Source organism: Vulpes lagopus, chromosome 7, assembly GCF_018345385.1.
Source record: "Vulpes lagopus strain Blue_001 chromosome 7, ASM1834538v1, whole genome shotgun sequence".
NCBI lineage: Eukaryota > Metazoa > Chordata > Mammalia > Carnivora > Canidae > Vulpes > Vulpes lagopus.
This window is the reverse complement of record NC_054830.1, coordinates 77,511,314-77,531,545: the sequence shown is the minus strand read 5'-3', so window position 1 is coordinate 77,531,545 and position 20,232 is coordinate 77,511,314. Positions and strand designations below refer to the sequence as shown.

General features: G+C 51.1%; 2 protein-coding genes across 4 annotated transcripts in view; both read right to left on the bottom strand.

Annotated features, from left to right (window-relative positions):
* TRIM14 (tripartite motif containing 14) overlaps window positions 1-7,416 on the bottom strand; it is a 28,554-nt gene extending 21,138 nt beyond the window's left edge. The window contains exons 1-2 of the mRNA XM_041761976.1: window positions 7,106-7,416; window positions 4,412-4,507 (exon numbers count right to left, since the gene is read on the bottom strand). Coding sequence (XP_041617910.1) covers window positions 4,412-4,507; window positions 7,106-7,321 — 312 coding nt within the window. The 5' untranslated portion in view covers window positions 7,322-7,416. The remainder of the gene's footprint in view (window positions 1-4,411; window positions 4,508-7,105) is intronic.
* Window positions 7,417-9,028: 1,612 nt separating this feature from the next.
* Window positions 9,029-20,232, bottom strand: part of CORO2A (coronin 2A) — a 55,072-nt gene continuing 43,868 nt past the window's right edge. For all 3 annotated transcript variants that reach the window (XM_041763935.1, XM_041763933.1, XM_041763936.1), the window contains exons 4-12: window positions 19,493-19,642; window positions 18,075-18,254; window positions 17,188-17,304; window positions 16,301-16,405; window positions 15,466-15,562; window positions 14,561-14,673; window positions 14,112-14,202; window positions 12,948-13,204; window positions 9,029-11,998 (exon numbers count right to left, since the gene is read on the bottom strand). In XM_041763935.1, coding sequence (XP_041619869.1) covers window positions 11,867-11,998; window positions 12,948-13,204; window positions 14,112-14,202; window positions 14,561-14,673; window positions 15,466-15,562; window positions 16,301-16,405; window positions 17,188-17,304; window positions 18,075-18,254; window positions 19,493-19,642 — 1,242 coding nt within the window. In that variant the 3' untranslated portion in view covers window positions 9,029-11,866. The remainder of the gene's footprint in view (window positions 11,999-12,947; window positions 13,205-14,111; window positions 14,203-14,560; window positions 14,674-15,465; window positions 15,563-16,300; window positions 16,406-17,187; window positions 17,305-18,074; window positions 18,255-19,492; window positions 19,643-20,232) is intronic.

The following is a 20,232-nucleotide window of genomic DNA, read 5'->3' as shown; positions in this document are numbered from 1 at the left end:
CTGGGTCTCCAGGATCAGGCCCTGGACTGAAGGCAGTGCTAAACTGCTGAGCCACCCAGGCTGCTCAGTTCTTTATGTATTTGTATACATATCTGTATACACATTTGAACCACAAAAGACCCCAAAGAACCAAAGCAATTTTGGAAAAGAAACAAAACTGGAGGAATCACAATCCCAGATTTCAAGATAAACTGTAAAGCTGAAGTAATGAAAACAGTATGGTACTGGGACAGAAATAGACATATATATTAGTGGAACAGAATAGAAAGCTCAGAAATAAACCCTAAATTATATGGTTAATTAATCTCTGACAAAGGAGGCAAGAATATGCAATGGGGAAAAAACAGTTTCTTCAACAAATGGTGTTGGGAAAACTGGACAGCTATGTCCCAAAGAATGAAACTGGACCACTTTGTTACATCATACACAAAAATAAATTCAAAATGGACTAAACACCTAAATGTTAAATACCTGAAACCATAAAGCTCCCATGTGGGAGTGTAGGCATTCGACGGCCACATCTTCCTACTTCTCCACATCTAAATTTTTATTTTATTTTTTTTTAAAGATTTTATTTATTTATTTACAATAGACATAGAAAGAGAGAGAGAGAGGCAGAGACACAGATGGAAGGAGAAGCAGGATCCATGCCAGGAGCCCGACGCAGGACTCGATCCTGGGGCTCCAGGATCACGCCCTGGGTCAAAGGCAGGCGCTAAACCACTAAGCCACCCAGGGATCCTTCTTTTTTTTTTTTTTTTTTAATTTTTATACAGGGCAGTCCTGGTGGCGCAGGGGTTTGGCACCACCTGCAGCCTGGGGTGTGATCCTGGAGACCCGGGATGGAGTCCCATATCAGGCTCCCTGCATGGAACCTGCTTCTCCCTCTGCCTGTGTCTCTGCCTCTCTGAATCTATGAATAAATAAATAAAATCTTAAAAAAAATTTTTATACAGATCAACCAGTCAACCAATGAATCAGTCACAGCTTTAAAACACTGACTGCTTGGGCGCTTGAGTGGCTCAGTTGGCTGAGCATCTGCCTTTGACTCAGGTCATGATCCTGGGGTCCTGAGACTGAGCCCTGTGGGGGGCTCCCTGTTTAGCAGGGAGTCTGCTTCTCCCTCTGCTGTTCCCCCTGCTTGTGCTCTCTCACTCTTTCTGTCAAATAATAAATAAATAAATAATCTTTAAAATGCTGACCACTAATTTCATTCTTCTTAGCACCTTCCTAGGGTCACTGAGCTGTAAGTCTAATAAACCATGTGCAGGATTTGCAAGCTGAAAACTACAAAATGGTAATGAAAGAAAACAAAAATCTAAATAAATGAAGAGATATGTGTTTATGGGTGGAAAGATAACACAATAAAGACGTCCATTCTCTCTAGTTTGATATACATGCTGAATACAATGTTACTGGAATCCCAAACAAAGTTGTAGAGATTATAGACAAGATCCTTCTAAGATTTAAACAGAAAGGCAAAAGGAACTGGAATAGCTAAAAGGATTTTGAAAAAGGGAGAGGCATCAATTACTTCAGGGCTCACTCTCACTTATAACAATCAAGACCATGTGATAATAGTAGAGGGATAGACTCATAGATCGATGGAACTGAATAGAGAACCCAGAAATAGCCCCACCCAAGTATGGCCAATTGATTTTTTGACAAAAGCAATTCAATGGAGAAAGCACAGTCTTTCAATAAATAGTGTTGGAGCAATTAGATATCCCCAGGAAAAAAAAAAAAAACGGAACTTGAGCTAAATCTCACAACTTAAATAAAAAATTAACGGGAATCATGGACTTCAATGTAAAATGTAAAATTATAAAACTTCAGGAAAAAAAAAGGAGGAAATCATTGAGGTCTAGGGTTAGACAAAGAGCTCTCAGTCATGAAAGAGACCAAGAGCATAATCCATAAAAGAAAAAAAAATGGATAAACTGGAACTTCTTCAAAATTAAAAACTTTCACTCTGCAAAATCCTCTGTGAAGACAATGAAATGACAAGCCCCAGACTGGGAGAAAATATTCACAAACCACATATCTGACAAAGGACTCCTATCTGGAATACACAGACAACTCTCCAAGCTCAGCAGTAAAAAAAAAATAAACCGATCTGGAAGTGATAAAAACAAACAAAACAAAACAAAACTAACACGAGGAGACTTCTCACCAAAGAGGATGGACAGGTGGCCCCTAAGCACATGAAAAGATGCTCCGCCTCACTAGCCACTGGGGAAATGCAAATGAAGGCCATGATGAGATATCACTGCACACCTACCAAAATGGCTAAAACACAAACTTGTGCAAATACTGAATGTTGGCAAGGAAGAGGAGAAATTGGATCTCTCATTAAGTTGCTGGTGGGAAGGTAAAATGGCACAGTCACTCTGCAAAATGTGTTTGGCAATTTCTTAAAAAACTAAACATACAGCTCCATATAACCTAGAATCAGCACTCGGCATTTATCCCAAGAAATAAACACTATGTCCACACAAAAACCTGTACACAACTGCTCAAAGCAGATTTGTATTAGCCCTAAGCTGGAAACAACTAAAATGTCCTAAAATAGACGAAAGGTTAAAAAAAAAAAAAAGTGGTACATCATCTGTGCTACTGGACTCTGGGATATTATTCAGCAATACAAAGGAATGAACTATTGATACATAAAACAACTTGGAGGGCATTATGTTGAGTGAAAAAAATCTCAAAGGTCATACACCATATGGTTCCATTTTTATGACATTCTTAAATGCCATAATCATAGAGATAGAGAACTAATTAGTGATTGCCCGGGGTTAGGGACTGTTGGGCGGGGGTGGGGGGGTGGGGGGTGGGGGTGGGGTGGTAACTATAGAGGTGATGTCTCAGGTAGATCTCGGTGGTGACGGAATCGTTTTGTATTTTGGTAGCAGCGCCTATTACCCGAATATGACAGATTGACGTAGAATTATACACCCACGCTGTCAATTCTGGTTTTGATATTGCACTGTAGTTAGGTAAGATCTAACCCTTGGGGCAAGCTAGGTGAAAGGTACACAAGGCTTCTCTGTACTACCTTTGCAACATCCTGTGAATCTGTAACTATTTCAAAATAAAAATTTAAAAGTTGGGGAGAAGGTAAAAGAAAGACAGTCCCATTCATTAGATGAAGCTGAAATGTACCCCCTTAGACTCTGCACACAGGCCCTAAATTCTTTCCTTGGGGGCCCCCCAACCATATCTATTCAGAGATTTGCAGACAGTGAATCTGTATTCCGATTTTGTTCTTCTGGCTTTGCAGCACAGAGCACCTCCCTCATCCCTTCCCGAATCTTTTCAAATTGATGTATTTGCCTGAGCCGCAGAGAAGTGCTCTTATACTATATGTTGGCAAACTGAACTTCAATAAAACAAAACAAAACAAAACAAATCAAAACAAAAAAAGATAGGTATTAAAAAAAAAAGAAGACATGAGGGACACTATTAATAATGAAGCTGGGGCCACAGGTGTACACCACAACTGCCTCCAGCATGCTGGGGCATGCAGTCATGGACAATGGATGTTGGGCCAATGGGGAGCCAATTCTGTGGCCTGGCCTGGGCATCTGCATCTCCACTCTGCTGTGGGCCTGGCCTCAGGAAGTCCTGGGTGCCAGCTACTCCCACAATCAGAGCCAGTCTCTGCCTGACTTGTGGGGGTCACTCCAGGGTTCATAGAGCCCTCAGGAGGAGAGGCCCTGGAAGGGCATCCCACCTGAGCCCTCAATTTGAGGAGGGGGCAGTGAGACTGAAGGGGGTGGAGGGACCAGCTCAATTCATATTAAAGAACCAAAAGACCCAGCAACTTTTTTAGTCTAGTGGCAGCTCACAATAATGTCAGCCCCAACTTCCCATTCCTAGCCCACAAAAGAATCCATTTAAATAAACATTGTTATGGAGAAGCCTGAAGAAAGTACTTACTTATGGAATATATTTATATCCTGTTCACTTTCTTTTGACAAAGCAGTGAAACCCAAAAAGCTACCTGCATGTTTAAAACACGTTTTGCTTTGTTTCTGGTGACTATGGGTGCAGGGGATGGACAACTAGTCCTCTGAGAGAATGGCCTTGGTGATGGTGGCAGGAAAGGCCGTTCCTCCATTTTACGAGGCGCTATATGGCAAGACTAGGGTGCCGGGCAGATTCACATAAACCTAACAAAACAGAAGCTTTCAGGCTCCAGTGGCCCGGCCCCTTCATGGTCTTACACTTGATTTTGTGTTCTTTTTCTTAAAAAGAGCCCCCTAAATTATGGAAGTCCTAAACCCCACCAAATCTGATTTGCCCCTTTGAGGCTTTTATTTTCCCTTGGCTACACATTGAGGAGAGACTTGTGTCCGAGGGGAAGTGTGGACATCTCAACTAGAATAAGGAAGAAATGTCCACTTGCCTTGAGCTTCTCAGCAGCGTCTTCTATTTGGGCTATGTTGCCAACTTGCTGCTGCTGCTTGACTTCCAACTGCTTTAAACATTCTTGGGTGAGTTTCTGTATGTGAAGGAGTTAAGAAAAATTAATATTTAATACTGTGACTTTTGAGATAACAAGCCACCCCAGGGGTCATCTCCCACCTCTGCATTTTGTTTCATCTGACATATCTGAGACTCACAAGGTGAGATGACTGGCCCAGAGTCATGGGACAAATTGGAGGATGAGCTGGAACCAGGGTCCCTTGGATCCTCAGAGGCCCACGTCAGATATTCTTCAAACCCTGATGGAGCACTCCCTCTCCCCAATTTCTCGAACAATCCCACTTATGACCTGATTTTCTCAGATAGGACCTTAAGGCAAACAGCTTGGGGACAGAGGAAGAGCATTCACTTATAGAGTCAGTATTAACTGAGCACCTACTATGTGCCAGGCCCTGTCATAGAGGCTGCCCTCGTGGAACTTACATTCCAGGGAGCTATGGCTTTTTGGCCTGGACTGGGGTTCAGAAGACCTGCATGTGTGAGGTTTGTGGGGGTTCACGCTCCCTTCTCCCTCCCACCTGAGATGGCTTCCTTCCAAATCTCCATGTTTTGCAATTGCCATTTTTCCAAAGGTGTGCTCTGTGGCCCTCTTAAGACCCCACAGGTTTGACCTCACCTGTATCTGGACCTTCTTATGGCTGGCCTTGTAGTCGGCTGCTGGGCCTACGTCTGGCTGCCCAGTCAACAGAAAGCTTCCTGAGGGCAGGCCTGCTCCATTCCTGGCTCCCCCACAGGACCAGGGAGTGATCTGGAAGTGTTTGCTAAGTCGAACACAATGGCCAAGGGCTGCCAGCTTCAGATGGACAGCTGGAGCCACCCAGCAAGTTGTGATGAGCACGAGCCCCAGAGTCACACAAGGATTCCTAGGTCTGAGCCCTGGCTCCCCTTTCATGTGAACTGAGCAAGTGATCTCACCTCTCTAAACCTGTTCCCTGGGCAGCCCGGGTGGCTCAGCGCTTTAGCACTGCCTTCAGCCCAGGTGTGATCCTGGAGACCGGGGATCTAGTCCCACATTGGGCTCTCTGCATGGAGCCTGCTTCTTCCTCTGCCTGTGTCTCTGCCTCTCTCTCTGTGTCTCTCATGAATAAATAAATAAAATCTTTTTTTTAAAAAAAAGCCTGTTTCCTCAGCTATAAACATGGAGATAACCCCAGAGTGTTGCTATAGAGAATGACAAGTCCACAGAGTGCTTGGTATAGTGCTCGGCAGAGAGTAAGTACTCAACAGATAAAGTTCTTACTGTTATTTTAACAACCAACAAGCATTTGCTACTGTGTGTGGTTGTAGTCTAGGTGGTGGGTGGGGATGGGGACACAATGATAACCCAAGTATAAGCCACAAGCTCAAATTCCAGGAGCACATACTCACCCCACTGTGATTTCTAACACTTCAAGTCTAGCTGCTGTCCATCACCCAAAGAGAGTCCAGTCCCAGGGTGCTTCTCCTGTCATGCTAGACCTGGTAATATCCTACTCATCCTTCAAGGACAGTTCCAATGGCCTCCTCCAGGAAGTCTTCCTAGGCTCCCTATGCCTACCTCATATTGTCTTCTCTCCAGCTTCCCAATTACAATACTTGTCACGTTGTATTGTCACCATTTGTTCTCACCCCACCAGCCAGGGAACTCCCCCAGATCAGGGATGATTTGGTCTACTTGTTAATTCATGGTACAAGGTATGTGCTGAATGGATGTTTGGTGAGTGGATGGAAGGATGATGATAGGTGAATAGCTGGTGTGTGAACACAAAATGAGTACACCTGATCTCTGGAAACAGCCTCTGAGGAGCTATTATTATCACAACCATTATAAAAATAAGAAAAGGAAGACCTTGGAGGCAGGGGCAGGACTTAAACCCAGGACTCCACCAATCGGACCAACCCCACAGGGCCCATTATCATCCTGAAGCTCCAAGGGTGTCACAAGGTGAAGAGAAAGGTCATTAATCAGAGCCGACTTCTTGGAGGAGGAAGTGATGGAGTCAGCTGTCAGAGACGACGATTGGGCCTGTCCACTCCAGGGAGGCAGACGGGTTTGACCCGAGCCACACAAGTTGCCCCCAAGGCTGGAACAGGGGTCTGGAGCCCCTGACCTTTATTAGGATTATGCACGGGTGAGGAGGGCCAGCTGCAGAGTCCTGGAGTCAAGCCAGGCTCAGCTTCCAGAGCCTTCCTTTTCCTATCAATAAAATGGCTGTCACAGCTCCCCACCAGGCTGTTAAGTGCGTGGAATGGGACCTGGCGTGGAGCGGAAGGGTGGAGGGGAAGGGCGAGTGGGTGGTCGGAGTCAATCAAGCCGTCCCCACCCAGCCCCTGACTCTGAACCCCGGGAAGAGAAAACCAGAGCTGTCTGTTCAAGGCTGACCTTCCAGCCCAAGCGGTGCGGTGGACCGGCCGCGGGAGGTCAAGGCCATCTGCGGTCAGCGGGGCGGGGGCCGGGGGCGCCCCGGTTCTCTCTCCCAAACCCACCTCTTCTGAAGCTTGGCTGCCGGTTCGCAACGACAGGGGCCGCCGAGCGGCTCGGAGCCCGCGCGCAAGGAGCCCGCCCGCAAGCCGACTGCCGCCCGGCACGCTCCTCCCCGCCCGCCTGGCCCCCCGCGCGCGCCCGCGTGCCCACCTGCACGTGGGCCGCCTCTTCCCGCGCCAGGACCACCTGGTGGCCGCGGTGCGCGCCGAGCACCGGGCAGAGCGCGCACACGCAGCGGCGGCAGCGGCGGCAGAAGAGCTCGGCCACGCGGTCGCCGTGCTCCGGGCAGCGCCAGCCGCTGGGGTCTTCGCGCTGCGCGGGGCCGGGCCCCCCACGCGTCCCGCTCGGCACCCCTGCGCCCGCCATGCAGCCCCGGGAGCCGGGCGGCCGCGGGGCGGGGGAGGGGCTCCCGCCGAGAATCGAAACCCCGCGGCCGGGCGGGGCGGGGCGGGGCGGCCCCGGGGGCGGCCCTGCTCCCCCAGGAAGGACGGCGGCGCGCGCCCGGCCCGGCCCGGGGAGCGGCGGCCTGGGCGCCCTGCGGCCCCGCGGGGTGCGGCCCCGCCCCGCCCGCCCGCCCCAGCGGCTTCGGCGGCCGCGGCAGGAATGGGGCTCGCCCCGGCCGGGCAGACTGAAGCGAGACGGGCTTCGCGCCCGGGGATGCGAGTGCACGGGGCCCGGGGGGCTGCGGCCCTGCGCACGGGGCCCGGGGGGCTGCGGCCCTGCGCACGGGGCTCCGGAGGCTGCGGCCCTGCGCACGGGGCCCGGGGGGCTGCGGCCCTGCGCACGGGGCCCGGGGGGCTGCGGCCCTGTACACGAAGCTTGGGAACCTGCGGCCCCCGGCGTGCTGTGCACTACCTCCACCTTTTACTTTGCCTTTGTTCTCTCTGCCCTGTTCCCGGCAGAAGCCACCATTCCCGCAATTGCCAGAATCACCCTGGAAACTGCAGCCGCCCCAGGCCAAGTCTCCAGAGTCCACCAAACATAAATTAGTACATTCAGCGAACAAGGAGCACACTATGGGGTTTCCTCAAAAAATAAAAACTAGAGCTACCGTATGATCAGCAATCTCCCTTCTCTTCTGGGTGCATTGCAGCATTTATTCACTATAGCCAAGACGTGGAAACAACCAGTGTGCTTCCATGAATGAATGGATAAAGATGTGCTGTGTGTGTGTGTATAAACAGGGAAATGTTATTCAGACCTAAAAAAGGAAAGCCTGCCGTTCGCCACATGGATGAGCTTGGAAGACTTTTGCGAAGTGAAATAGGCCAGGCAGCGAAAAACAAATACTGTTTGGTTTCACTTACATGTGGAATCCAAGAAAACAAAGACCAAAAAGCAGTTGAACTCCCAGCAACAGAGTAGAATGGAGGTTGCCAGGGGCTGGTGGGTGGGAGAAAAGGGTACAAACTTTGAGTTGTAAGAGTCTAAGTTCTGGGGATCTAATGTATGGGATGGCGGGTATAGTTAATAATACTGTACTGTGTACTTGAAATTGGTTGAATGTAGATCTCAAGTGTTCTCCCTACACACTACGTGAAATAATAGATGTGTTAATTAACTTGATGGTGGTAATCATTTCACAAGGTATACATATAGTAAATCATCACATCGTACACCTTTAAAAATCATGTACAATCTAAATATATGCAACATTTTCAATCATATGCCAATAAAGTTAGGAAAAAAATTCTCAGTTCCTATCCTATCCTAAGCTCTTAATACCTTTGATCCCTGCCCTGTCTATGCTCTTTTGCTTGTTTCCAGACCATGGAATAGTAGGTTTTCTCTGCTGAAACCTCTTTTCCCTAAATACCCTGCCCTGCTTACTTCTATTTATTCTTCAGGTGTCTGCCTAAATATCACCTCCTCCAGGAAGCTTTCCTTGCTTCTCCCAGAGCAACCCACACTTCCCCATCCTGGCCCTTGTCTTCCTTCCAACCATGACTAAAAACTTCAGAGGGCAGGGACCAAATCTGTTTTATCTGTTTCCCAGCCTGGTCTCTGGCCCAAACAAGTTAGATACTCATTTAGTATCTGTGGAACAAATCAAGAAAAGGAAAGCTCCAGGTATTAAAATGTCTAGGCAGATGTTGTTTATTATTGTTGGATTCTTTCCATTGCAAGATTTCACATGTATTTATTTTCACTTTTATTTCTTTTTTCTTTTCTTTTCTTTTTTTTTACAAAGGTAAAAGGAATTTCAGAAACAACATTAAAACAAACTATTTTAGGCACAGTTTCATATTAAAAGCATAGATTTATTTTATTTTTGATTTCTTTCTTCCTTCTATGATACAATCTTAAATCTTGTTCCAGGAAGAACATTTATTGTAGCGGTAAGGTGGATACGCCCCAATGCTCATCTCCCAGTGCTATCTTCATTCTCAGAAAGTTCCTGAGTCAACATTCGGGGGGCTCCCAGGGTATGGAGTAAAGAGATGAGCGCACATTCTGCTTGCCCGGAGTGTGAGGGCCTGGCCCTGCAGATGCTGGGCAAGTTCTACTTCATCAGTCAAGAACATAAACAAAAAATGCAATTAAAAAAATGGCTTAAAAAAATATTTGTTAAAAATTACTATCCCTCTCCCTTGCTGTGAAATAATTTAAATAATTTATTCGTTTTAAAAAAAGCAAACCCAAAAAACAAGTTTGTTCACAGATGCCTTCACATTGTTTTTGAGCATGATGTCTGGGTCCCGTAGGGGTCGGGAGAGTTCCAGAAGGTTATGTGCAGAGGAGGCACTGGGGGATGCTCCCCAGACTCAGCCCCACCTCCAGCTCTCTGCAGCCAGTGCCTGTGGGCATGATACTTCATTCTGGGAGAATGACATGGGGATACTGTCATTATTCTGACCCTGGGGATAACGCCTGCCCGGCCCACGTTAGAATTAGAGTTGGATGTGCCAGTGAGTGGAGGTGGGAGGGCTTTGTAAACTGTGAAGTGCTGGCCACAAATGAGGTGGGAAAGGTAACCCCACCCAGGGGAGCTCTGCTTCCCTCACAACACCTGGGATTTGGTCTTTGGCCTTTGGTGAGCCCCACTGACTAAGTAAACAAGCTAAGGAATCTGAGCATCTAGCATGTGTAGGCAGACAAGGGAACCAAGCCACGGTTAGGGGAGGGGGCACTCAGGGGCACAGAGCCATCATTGAGTTGTAGCCAGGGGTCCCAGAGAGACATGGGTTGATGCTTCCAACCTGGAATGGAGTTGGAGTCCTAGAGCTTGTCTGATGCTCACTGTCCTCATCTTTACTGCAGATGGGTACAGATGGGCTGACCCAGTGGCTCTCCATCCCCATCGTATTGCAGAATGACCTGGGAACTTATAACAACATGCACAAAGCCAGGCCCCACTCAGGAGATTCAGCTTCGACTGGTCTGGAGTTGGGTGTGGGCATCTGTGTTTCTCGAACACTCCTAGGAGGACTCTAATGTACAGCCTGGGTTGAAATCTCCCAGGATAGGTGGCCTCCTCCAGATGCCATCTTAGCTCCAGTGTTGGCCTGTGCAGTGGGCAAAACTCATCAACTGTACCTCCTCAGTCAGGAGGGGCACATTCAATTTCCAACATTCTCCATCTCAGCTGGGCTGCTGTATGGACCACTGAGAAAGAACTTTAGAGAATGGGCTCAGAACACAGATTCACAAAGGAGGGACATGTAAAAACTCTCAGGCTAGAAGGGGAACTTCAGGGTTATCTGGCCCTACCTCCTTGCCTAGTGCAGTCATCCCTCTCCAGAAGGCTCTGCTGGCACACTGCAGGGTTGAGGCTCCCTTCTTCCTGAACCAAAATCTGCCTATATCCTCTGGAGCGGGCAGGCTCTGTGGCCTGAGGGCTTTGGTGGTGGCAGTCAGTGGTCATGGGCACCACTCTGATGTCTGCTCCCCCACATAGGGGATGGTGTCTGCCCACATTTGGCTGATTCTGGTTGAAGAGAGGATGGTTTTGGCCTCCTATCTGTGTTCTAGCATCGGGCCAAAGCTTGACTTATTTCCCCACAGTTAAATTTCCTCTGCCCATTCACCAATGTCATGTGAGTTCCTTTGGCAGACCCAGATCATCACCCTACAGATAGTTTTCCTCAGGTCAATGCCAAGGTTTCTTGTCTCTGGTGGCAGATCCTGTAGAGGGCAGCACACCCCAGGGTCCCCAGGTTCATATGGAGAAATTGTGACTGGGTTCATATGGGAAACTGAGCAAGTCAGGGGCCCAGCCGGAACAAAGGGATTCCTGCCACATGGGCTGAGAGCTGCATCAGGCCAGAAACAGCCGAAAGACAGACCCAGCAGACCAGAAGCTTGACCCCGCCCTGCCACGAACCCTCTGAGGACCTTGATCACTTGTCTCTCTCTGGGCCTCAGTTTGTCCACCTGTAAAATGAAGAAGTTGGGCCAGATCGTTGATTTTCCAAACTTCTAAATGTTTTCTCAGAAGCAGCATTATGCATTCCACAGAAGCCAATATATAAATCGGGAAGAAGGGGCGCTATCTGGTTGGAACGGGGTGGAGGGGGGCCACGGCCCTCCTGCTGAGGCTTTCTCCCATTCTGTGGACCACAGCTTGCGAATCACAGGCAGGTCCCCCTCTTGGGTCCCTCCAGCTCTAACTTTATACAGTGCTCTTTCCCTTGAGAAGTAATAGCTCACTGTAGACCCTTAAAGACAGAATTAAACGGAAGGCAAGTTATTGTCTAAAAAGAGTCAATTCAGACACCATTGTTTTGAGAAGGCGATTAGAAAAAGGGCACCACATCCCCCCACTGGAATCTTTCAGCAACCGAGAGTTTTTCGTTTTCTGGTAAAAAATATAGAAATAGTGGTTGTTCTTGGGGGACTTGTGGTTTGGTTCTGGACCTCCCCATGGAGCCGAGTGGTGTCCCTGAGGGCGGGGAGAGCAGAGATCTCTGCTCAGAACCTCTCTGAGCTCATCCGAGAGTTTTTGACCTCCAGTTCCAACTGTTTGGCTTGGACCTCACGCTGAGTCAATAGCTCCCGGAGCCTTCGGATCTCCTCCTGCTGTCGATAGAACATCTGTAGCAGCTGGGAAAGCACAGAACAGAGGATCACTCGATGTCCTGGTATGTGAGGGCCCAGAACACCAGCAGGAAGGACAAAACATTGCTCCCTCCACCCCCCCCCCCTCAGAGAGGCAGAGGCAATTAATGTGCCTGAGGCCTTAGGGAATGGCCATCGCACAGACCTTTATAAAAACCTGTTCTTCATCCAACAAGTGAGATTTTAAATGACTTGATGTTTGAGACATTGTGTGCCTCCTTGGATCCCCCGTGGAACAGAGGAAAGGATGCTTGGTCCTGAAGTCTGGAGATCCCTCATCTGCGGAACTCGCTGAACTATGTGACCTCAGGCAAGTTACTTACCGTCTCTGAGTTTCAGTTGGCTCCTTCTAGAAGCTGGGGGTCAGAAAATGAACCTGGGCACTATCATAATTGCTGTGCTGTGGAGAACAGTACCAGCTGTCGGATGCTCCCCTTTAAGGATCTTTGCCATTGCATGCTCACAGCACCCCTACAGGGATGGTGGTGTGAGCGCCCCAGTGCGCTGCCACTGTGGGAACAGAAGCTAAGAGAGATTCAGCCCCTGGCTCTGAGGTCCTACAGTCCCTGCTCAGCAGAGGTAGGATCAGAATCCCTCCGGGAGATGCCAGCCCCTATGTTTTTAGCCACTATATGCTGACTCCCAGGGAGGTGGAAAGGATTCAATCGGGTGATAGGTCACAGTGCCTACCACAGGACCTGGCACACAGTAGGCCCTGAATAAATGCTGACTCTGAAACAGAAAACCCTCGTGTCAGAATGGGAACAGAGGGACTTTAATACCAAGCCAAAACCCCTGCATCTTGCAGTCAGACGGTTTTCCACCATCTGTAGGTAACCAGGCCATCTGGGCAGACATACAGCGCTCTGCTGGCTGTTTTAGTTACCCCTCATCCTGTCCCGAGACCATCTCTCTCCCCTCCCCCCGTTCACACCTCGTTCTCTGTCTTTGGTGGGGGACACTCAATGTCGAAGCCGTTTGTAAGCCGTGTTTTCTTCTCTTCCAGCCTGCGTTCTGCTGCCTGCCTTGGCACCTTCTCTTCCACCCGGGAGAAGGGCTTCTGACCATCTTCTACAACCAACTTCTCTTTTTGATTGAAGGGGGTCGTGGGCTCGGATGGGGGTCTCTCGGGGAGCAGTGGCTGGGGGCTCAGCAGCTCAGAGCAGGGCCTCAGGGACACCAGAACTGGTCCTGGGAGGGAAGCAAAAGGCTGTAATGGGGCCTGAGTGCTCATGAGCAGATGCTGACATCCTCAGGCACAGAGCCACACACAGACGCACAGAGCCCGGCACAGGAGTAGAGCTCTGGCCACAAGCAGACAGGAACCAGCCCACACACAAGGGCACCAGAGTGCAAACACACACTCAAGTGATCATCTAAGCAAAGCCTGGTTTGCAGGAGCAGCAGAGGACAAGCCCTGGAGCTGCACCCCAAATGCCACGAGTGCTTCCAGTGTCCTTGCTTTGTAGGGACAGTCCCACACACATTGCCTTCTGTCATCTACCAGTTTCTGAATCTTCCCAATGGCTCTGAGAAGCAGGGGAGGCCAGGGATCACAGTCTCAGAAGAGGCAAGGGGACCAGAGAGGAGCAGACCAAGTGTGACCCAAAGCGGGGAGGAAGAAGAAGAGGGAGGTCCCGGGCACAGAGGCAGCTGCTGGAGCAGGGCTGGGGAGCACTCATTGCCTCCCCTGGGCTGGTCCTTAGGTGGACAGGATGGGGAGGGTGTCAGCCTAGGGAGGAAGGACGTGGGGTGGGGCCTACTGCCTACAGGGTCTCTCAGGTTGAAGAGTAATTCCAAAGTAGGGATGGGAAGATGAGCAAGGGCACTCAGCTGAGACTGTCCACTCACTCTGCACAGCCTGGAGTTTCAAGAAGTTTTCTATAGAGCAAAATCCCTTGATTTGGAAGTTTCCTGAGCCACTTGGGCCAACCTCTTCCTTCTTGGAGCCATATGTGACCATCCTCATCAGTGGGGACTGACTGTAAAGGATCATTTATCTGGAAGTGTGGGGTCAACCCCTTCTCAGCTACTTGGGGCCACTGGACACTCCATTTCCCCTCGCATTTGCATGGGGCCTTTTGCCTGCCTCCCTCACCTTTATTCATCCCACGGAGCCACTCCTGGGCTGTCAGAGAGGGCTGGGCTCCTGCCGTGGGTGGGTAGATGTCCTCTTGGTAAGACTCCGACTGTAGAAGAAGCCAGGACGGTGAGGGCTGTGGTGGCAAGGAAGCTGCCCGGATGGGAGGGCCCTCAGGGAGCTGGGGTCCAGGCTTTCCCCACCTATGAGTTGGTGAAACTGAGGCCCAGAGAGCAAAGGGACATGCCCAAGGTCGCACTGCAACTCAAGAGCAGAGACCAGGTGGGACTCAGAACGCTTAGCTCCCAGCAACACTGCACTGACAATGAGAAGGGTCTTCCCCTTGAGGACTGGTCATCAGCCTCCCTGCTGCCTCCCAGGGACGTGGGCTCCGGGCCCCAGGTCCCAGGGCCTGTCCTCTCCAGGAGGGGCTCCCGCCTCCCTCACGGATGGCCATACCACCTTACCCGCCGAGGTACAATCATGGATATAGGCTCGATGAGGCCTTTGGTTGTAATCAGCTTGTAGAAGCGGAAGATCTCGCAGGAGGTGACGTCGAGACCTCTCTTTGGCATGATACCTGCGGGTGGATGGCCAAGGAGGGCTAAGAGGTTCCGGCTGGGCTGGGGTCACAAGGACCCAGTGTGAGTGGCAAAGCCAGGCTGCACACCTGGGCGTGAGCAGAGAGCAGCCTTCTCCCACCACCCTTCCCTCTACAAGCAGCTCATGAGCAAATACCTAGGCAGGGCTGGGCCCTGTGCTGGGGAACTGGGGTTGAAGTAATCAGACTTGGTCCTCATCCTCAAGGACTTCAGTGATGTTAGCTAGGCTCTTACGGAAGCGTGCTCTGCTCTAGACCTTCCACGACCACCCCTCAGCTTGTGCCCAAGCTGCTCTGAACAGAGCTCCTGTCCTCGTTTTCTCTTGCTTAGCGTTAGCACGGTGTCTTTCTCCTTCCCTTTGCGTTTAATCTAGCCGTGTCTTCACTGAAGTGGGTTTTGTATAGACAACATATAGACCTGTCTTGTTTTTATTTTTTTTCCTTATTCCCAAATACACTTACAAGTACGGGCCCTCCTAGGTCAGCCTCTCTTAAGGTCGTGGCTATAGTTATAACTTCTCTGCCTTGGCCTAGAACATCTTCATTCTCTGCCCATGCTGTGCTCTGCTCCCCTTTCGGCCCCTCAAATGTTGCCTCCTCTGGGAAGCCTTCCTTGACTTCCTGCCACTTGCGGGAGAACCTCCCGCACACCTCCCATGAGAGCTCCCATAGGGCCAGCGCTGATCCACCATCTGCCCTCCCAATGAGGCCCCCCATCGGACTTGTCTCCGTTACCCCAGACTCCAAGTGGCCTCAGTGGTCCACACTCACCGATCCCCTTCTGTGGGGTAAGGGAGCGGTATTCAGTCAGGTAGCTCAGGTGAGGTTTGTCGGCGCTCACCTCATAGTAGCGGATGTTTCCATCTCCCTGAGGAGGAGGGGGTACAGCTCAGAGCCGGTTCCCATCAGCCCCCTCCTGGCCCCCGCTGCCATGCAGCAGAAACCTGGTGTTCACGATGACTGAAGTGCTGGCAAAGCCACTTCACATAAGAAAACATCAGGAAACTGTCACCAAAGCAGCAGGGGGTCCCCATTTTAACACGCAATCCCCCCCAACCACGATCCAAAGCCTACCTATGTGCCTTCCCAAGGTGGGAGCTCTGGGAGCACAGGCCTGAATCCCACTCCCAGCTGCACATAAAGGTCAGAAGTGGTGTGTCCTGGGACCACCCAGTGGGTCTCACCTGGTTGCCCATGTCATGGTGACTGGGGAGGGGAAGGGGGAGGAGTGCTGCTCCTGACATTGGAGGGGGGAGGAGCTACGATGTCAGGTACAAGATAGTCCTACACAAAGACAACCTGCTCCCCGCCCAAAACCGATGGTACCCCTCTTGGGATATACCCACTTGTCCCACCTCATCTGGTCCCAGAACTGAGGAGGGATAAGCTTGGGGGTTTCTGACCAAAGGCCCGGCTCTGGGTGTTCCTTGGGAGCCAGGAAGGTGGGACAGGGAGAGAGTGTCCAGTAACTCCTGCCTGTCCCCATCTCTGCCCTGCAGCCGCAGGGTCCCAGGCTGCTGCCTGGCTACTGGCAGGGTTAGCCCGGGGGAGTTCTGCTTCCTGCCTCGGGGTACCAGCAGTCACCTCCCTCCCGCGCCAGGCTGACCTTCCCCACCACGTAGAGCATGTTGGTGTCTACATCGTAGAAGGGAAACAGCACGCCCGAGGAGCCATCCAGGTCCACCTCTGAGAGAGGCATGGAGAGGTTGTCCTGCAAGGGAAGGGAGACCGGGAAAGCCTGGGGGTCACTCCCGGGGGCCTTCAGTGATGTTCTCTGAAATAAGAATCCCCACCAAGGAGCTCTGAATGTGTGTGTGTGTGTGTGTGTGTGTGTGTGTTCACGCACACGCACATGCATGTGTGCATGTGAGAGAGGGGAGAGAGGCCACCACCTTTTATTTTGCCGGCATTTTGCTTTCAGTGGATCACCTCTTACACCCCTGATAGCACACAAGGCCTCCCCTGCTTGCTTTGTTACTTGTTGTAAAAGATGAAGAAGGAGATTCAGAAAGAGGCAGCGATCTGTCCAGTCTTTGAAACTCTAGCCACGTGCTCCTTCAAATCAGTACTGCTTGGCCTGGCCCTCACCCTCACCCCGACCCCCAGCTGCTCTCCTGCCCACCTGCCTCAGGGCTCTGTTCCAAGCCCCTGTCCAGCTGTTCCCTCTGTTCAGAAGGACATCTCCGCCCTCTCTGCCCACCCTCCCCCTGTCCTGGCCCCTGAAGTGGCCACCCCCCACTTCCCCCACACCACGGCCACTCCCTCCTTGAACGAGAAGATGCACAAGGTCTGCACTCGCTCCATCCGGCTGTTGGCATCCCCCCGTTTTTCATCCCTGCATCCTTAGCGCCAGGCAGGCCATGCTAAGTAATGAGTAAGGGAATGAATGAATGAGTGAATGAATGCTTGAGCACTGAGTAAGGGAATGAATGAATGAGCACTCAGCCTCTGGGTGATGGTGAGGGGCAGTGTGGGGTGGCAGGGGAGACTCACCTGGTCCCACACGGCCAACTGCCGGTTGTTCCATCGCGATGTGCCCGTGGACAGCAACTTATTCAGGTCCCCCAGAAATAGCACTTTGTTGGCTCGGTGCCCCGTGCAGTTGGCTTCCTGGGCGGACATGTGCGGTCAGGGGCTTGCGGGCAGCCTCTAGGGGCTCTGGCCTCCCTGCCTTTGCTGCTGCTGCTTTGTACCTAAAATACCTTCCTTGTTCACCCTAGCTCTGATTAAAGAATCTTTCCAGAAGTACTGCCTCCAGGAAGCCTTCCGAGATCCTCCACCCACAGGGATTCTCTCCCAGGATTTTTGCTGAGAGTTCTTTTCCTGAGCTAGGATAGAGGCAACCTTCAGCTCAGCTCAGCTCCATGCTCAGGATGGCTGAGTGCTCACTGGATGCAAGGCATGGGGCTAGGCAGGCACTGTCGCCTGGGTTATCTCGTTTCATCCTCCTAGAGGAAGGACTAATGGCCCACTGCTGCAGATAAGGAAGCGGAGGCTCAGAGAACAGAACGTGCTTGCCTACGGTCAAACAGTGGACGGGCAGTAGTGCCATGTCTCCTGGCAGAGCTGAGGCACACCGACAAGTTCTGGATTAGACCATGTTCAAAGCTGAGCTTTCAAGGTGGACAAATCAGCTAACCTCTCTTCGGCCTCTGTTTTCTCATCCAAAGCATGGGGGTGACATATCCTACCTCCCAGCAGTGCCAAGAGGACAGACACATGTGAAGCACATGTGAAGCACATGTGAAGCACACATGTAGCACATGTGAAGGCTTGGCCACAATGCTGATAGCATCACAACCCTGTTCTCCGAAGCCTCCCCAGCCCCTCACCGCTCCTTGCTGCTCTGCCCCCAAGACAGACCCCAGCCCAGCACAGACCTGGAGGACGGCCCCTGCTCGGGGGTCGAGTATCCGAATCTTGCGGTCTTTACAGGTGGTGGCCAGCAGGCTGCCATTGGTGTTGAAGGACATGGAGAGGATCACGCCTTGGTGGCAGCCAATTGTCCTCACGGGGTTCATGATTACAGACTCCTTTGTGTCCAGGTTCCAGACCATCACCTGTACAGCAATGAGCTGGCTCTGAGCACAGTGGCCACCCCCACCCCTGGCTCCCAGAGTGGCACGCTGCCAGGCTGCAGTGAAATACGGTATCCCCAGGAGGGAAGCCACAGATGGCAGTCTGGCCAAGAAGCCTTGGGTGGAAGGATGGATCTGCTGGCTGAAGCTACTACGTGGCAGGAGGGGAAGCCAGGAGTCAGGCTGTCTGGCGGTGAAAAGAAAACACCATCTGCTTTGGAGCAACAAAACAGCCATATCGGAAGGACCCCAGGGGATGAGCTTGTCCGGGGGTTTCAAACAATTATTAGCAGCAGTTTCCACCTCACACAGATAAACAGCGCTGCCACATTTAGCTGCATAGGTTGTGCACTGCACAGCTCCACGGCAATCCATTCCCATAGCCTGGGATGTGAATCACACCCCCTGGAGTTGTGTGCAGAATAACTTGCACAACCATAGGTGGTAGCCCTGCAGACACATCCTACATAAACAGACAAAAGAGCACTTCTGATCAGAAGGGGCAAGAGGCTCTGCCAAAGTGCCTCTGTAAATCTCTATGTTATGAAGGGAAAAGTTTAAGAGCCATGGCTATGGTCACATCCACCCATTTGTATACAGATTGAGAAACTGAGGCCTAGAGAAGACAAGAGACTTTCCTAGTTCATACTGCAAGACAGAGACTGAGTTGGAATAGAATCTGGAGCTCCTATACTGTGAATTTTCCAGCTTGGCAGTCAATGGGGAGGTGAGAAGCTTCTCTGGACAGGGTCTAGCCCAGCTCCTCCAGGAAGACTAATGGGTTGAATAGTGTATCCCCTTCCCCCACAAAACTCATGTCCACCTAAAGCTCAGCACGTGACCTTATTAGGGACCAGGGTCTTCGCAGATATAATTAGTTCTGATGAGGTCACTGGACTAGGGTGGACCCTACATCCAATGACTGGTGTCCTCATCAGAAGACGGAAGGATACACAGAAACACAGAGGAGAAGGCTATGTAAAGCTGGGGGCAGTTGGAAGTGATGCAGGTGCAGGCCAAGGATGCATGGAGCCACCAGAAGTTGCAAGAGGCATAGGAGGATTCTTCCCCTAGGGTCTTTTGCAAGGGAGCATGGACCTCTTGACACTTTGATTTTGGGTTTCTGGTCTCCAGAACTATGTGAGAATAAATTTATATTGTCTTAAGTGCCCAGTCTGGTCATATTAGGGCGGCCCCAAGAAATGAGTGCATGAACTCACCTTGTAGTCGTAGCCAGAGCTGAAGAGGATGTTGGCGGCCGTGGGGTGCCACTCCACCAGGCCCACCCTGCGGGTGTGGCCTATCAGCTCCTTCTTGCAGGCTGTGAGGTTCTTCGTCAGCAGCTGCTTGGGGATGTCCCAGATCTTAATCTTTCAGGGGAGACACAGCCAGCAGGGTATTGTTATGTTAGCCAGGGTCACCTTGGTACCCCAGCCACCCTAAGCCACAGAACTGGAAGTGCTCAGTGGGGTGCTCTCTGTATTCATCTCTCACGCCGTGGAGGGGCAGCTGGAGCCCTCAGAGGGAGAGAAGCTTTGCCAAGGTCTTCCAGCCCAAGCAGGGGCTCCCATTGCCAGAGTTGAGCCCAGGCCTCCGAATCTGCCTCCTGGTCACCCGTGCCATCCTAATGAGCTGAGCTGTGGGCAGCTGGGTGGGCCACAGGTCTGACTCCCAGGCTGGATGTCAGACCAAATCTGCCTCCTAGGCCTAGAATGTCTCTCAAAGTACAGTTGTCCCAAATGCTCAGGCTAGAACCTCAAATGCCAGGAGCAAGAGTTTGTGTTCTGTCGTCAGAACTCTAGGGAGCCAGTGCAGTCTCTGGAGCAGGACAGGGTAGGGACGAGCTCTTTCATTTGGAGTGGCCCCTTGGATGGCCTGAAAGAGGAAAGATAAAGGGCGAGAAGTCCAGGCTGGATGGGGTCGTGGGCTGTATTCCACAGTAAGGGCCTGGGAAGAGGGG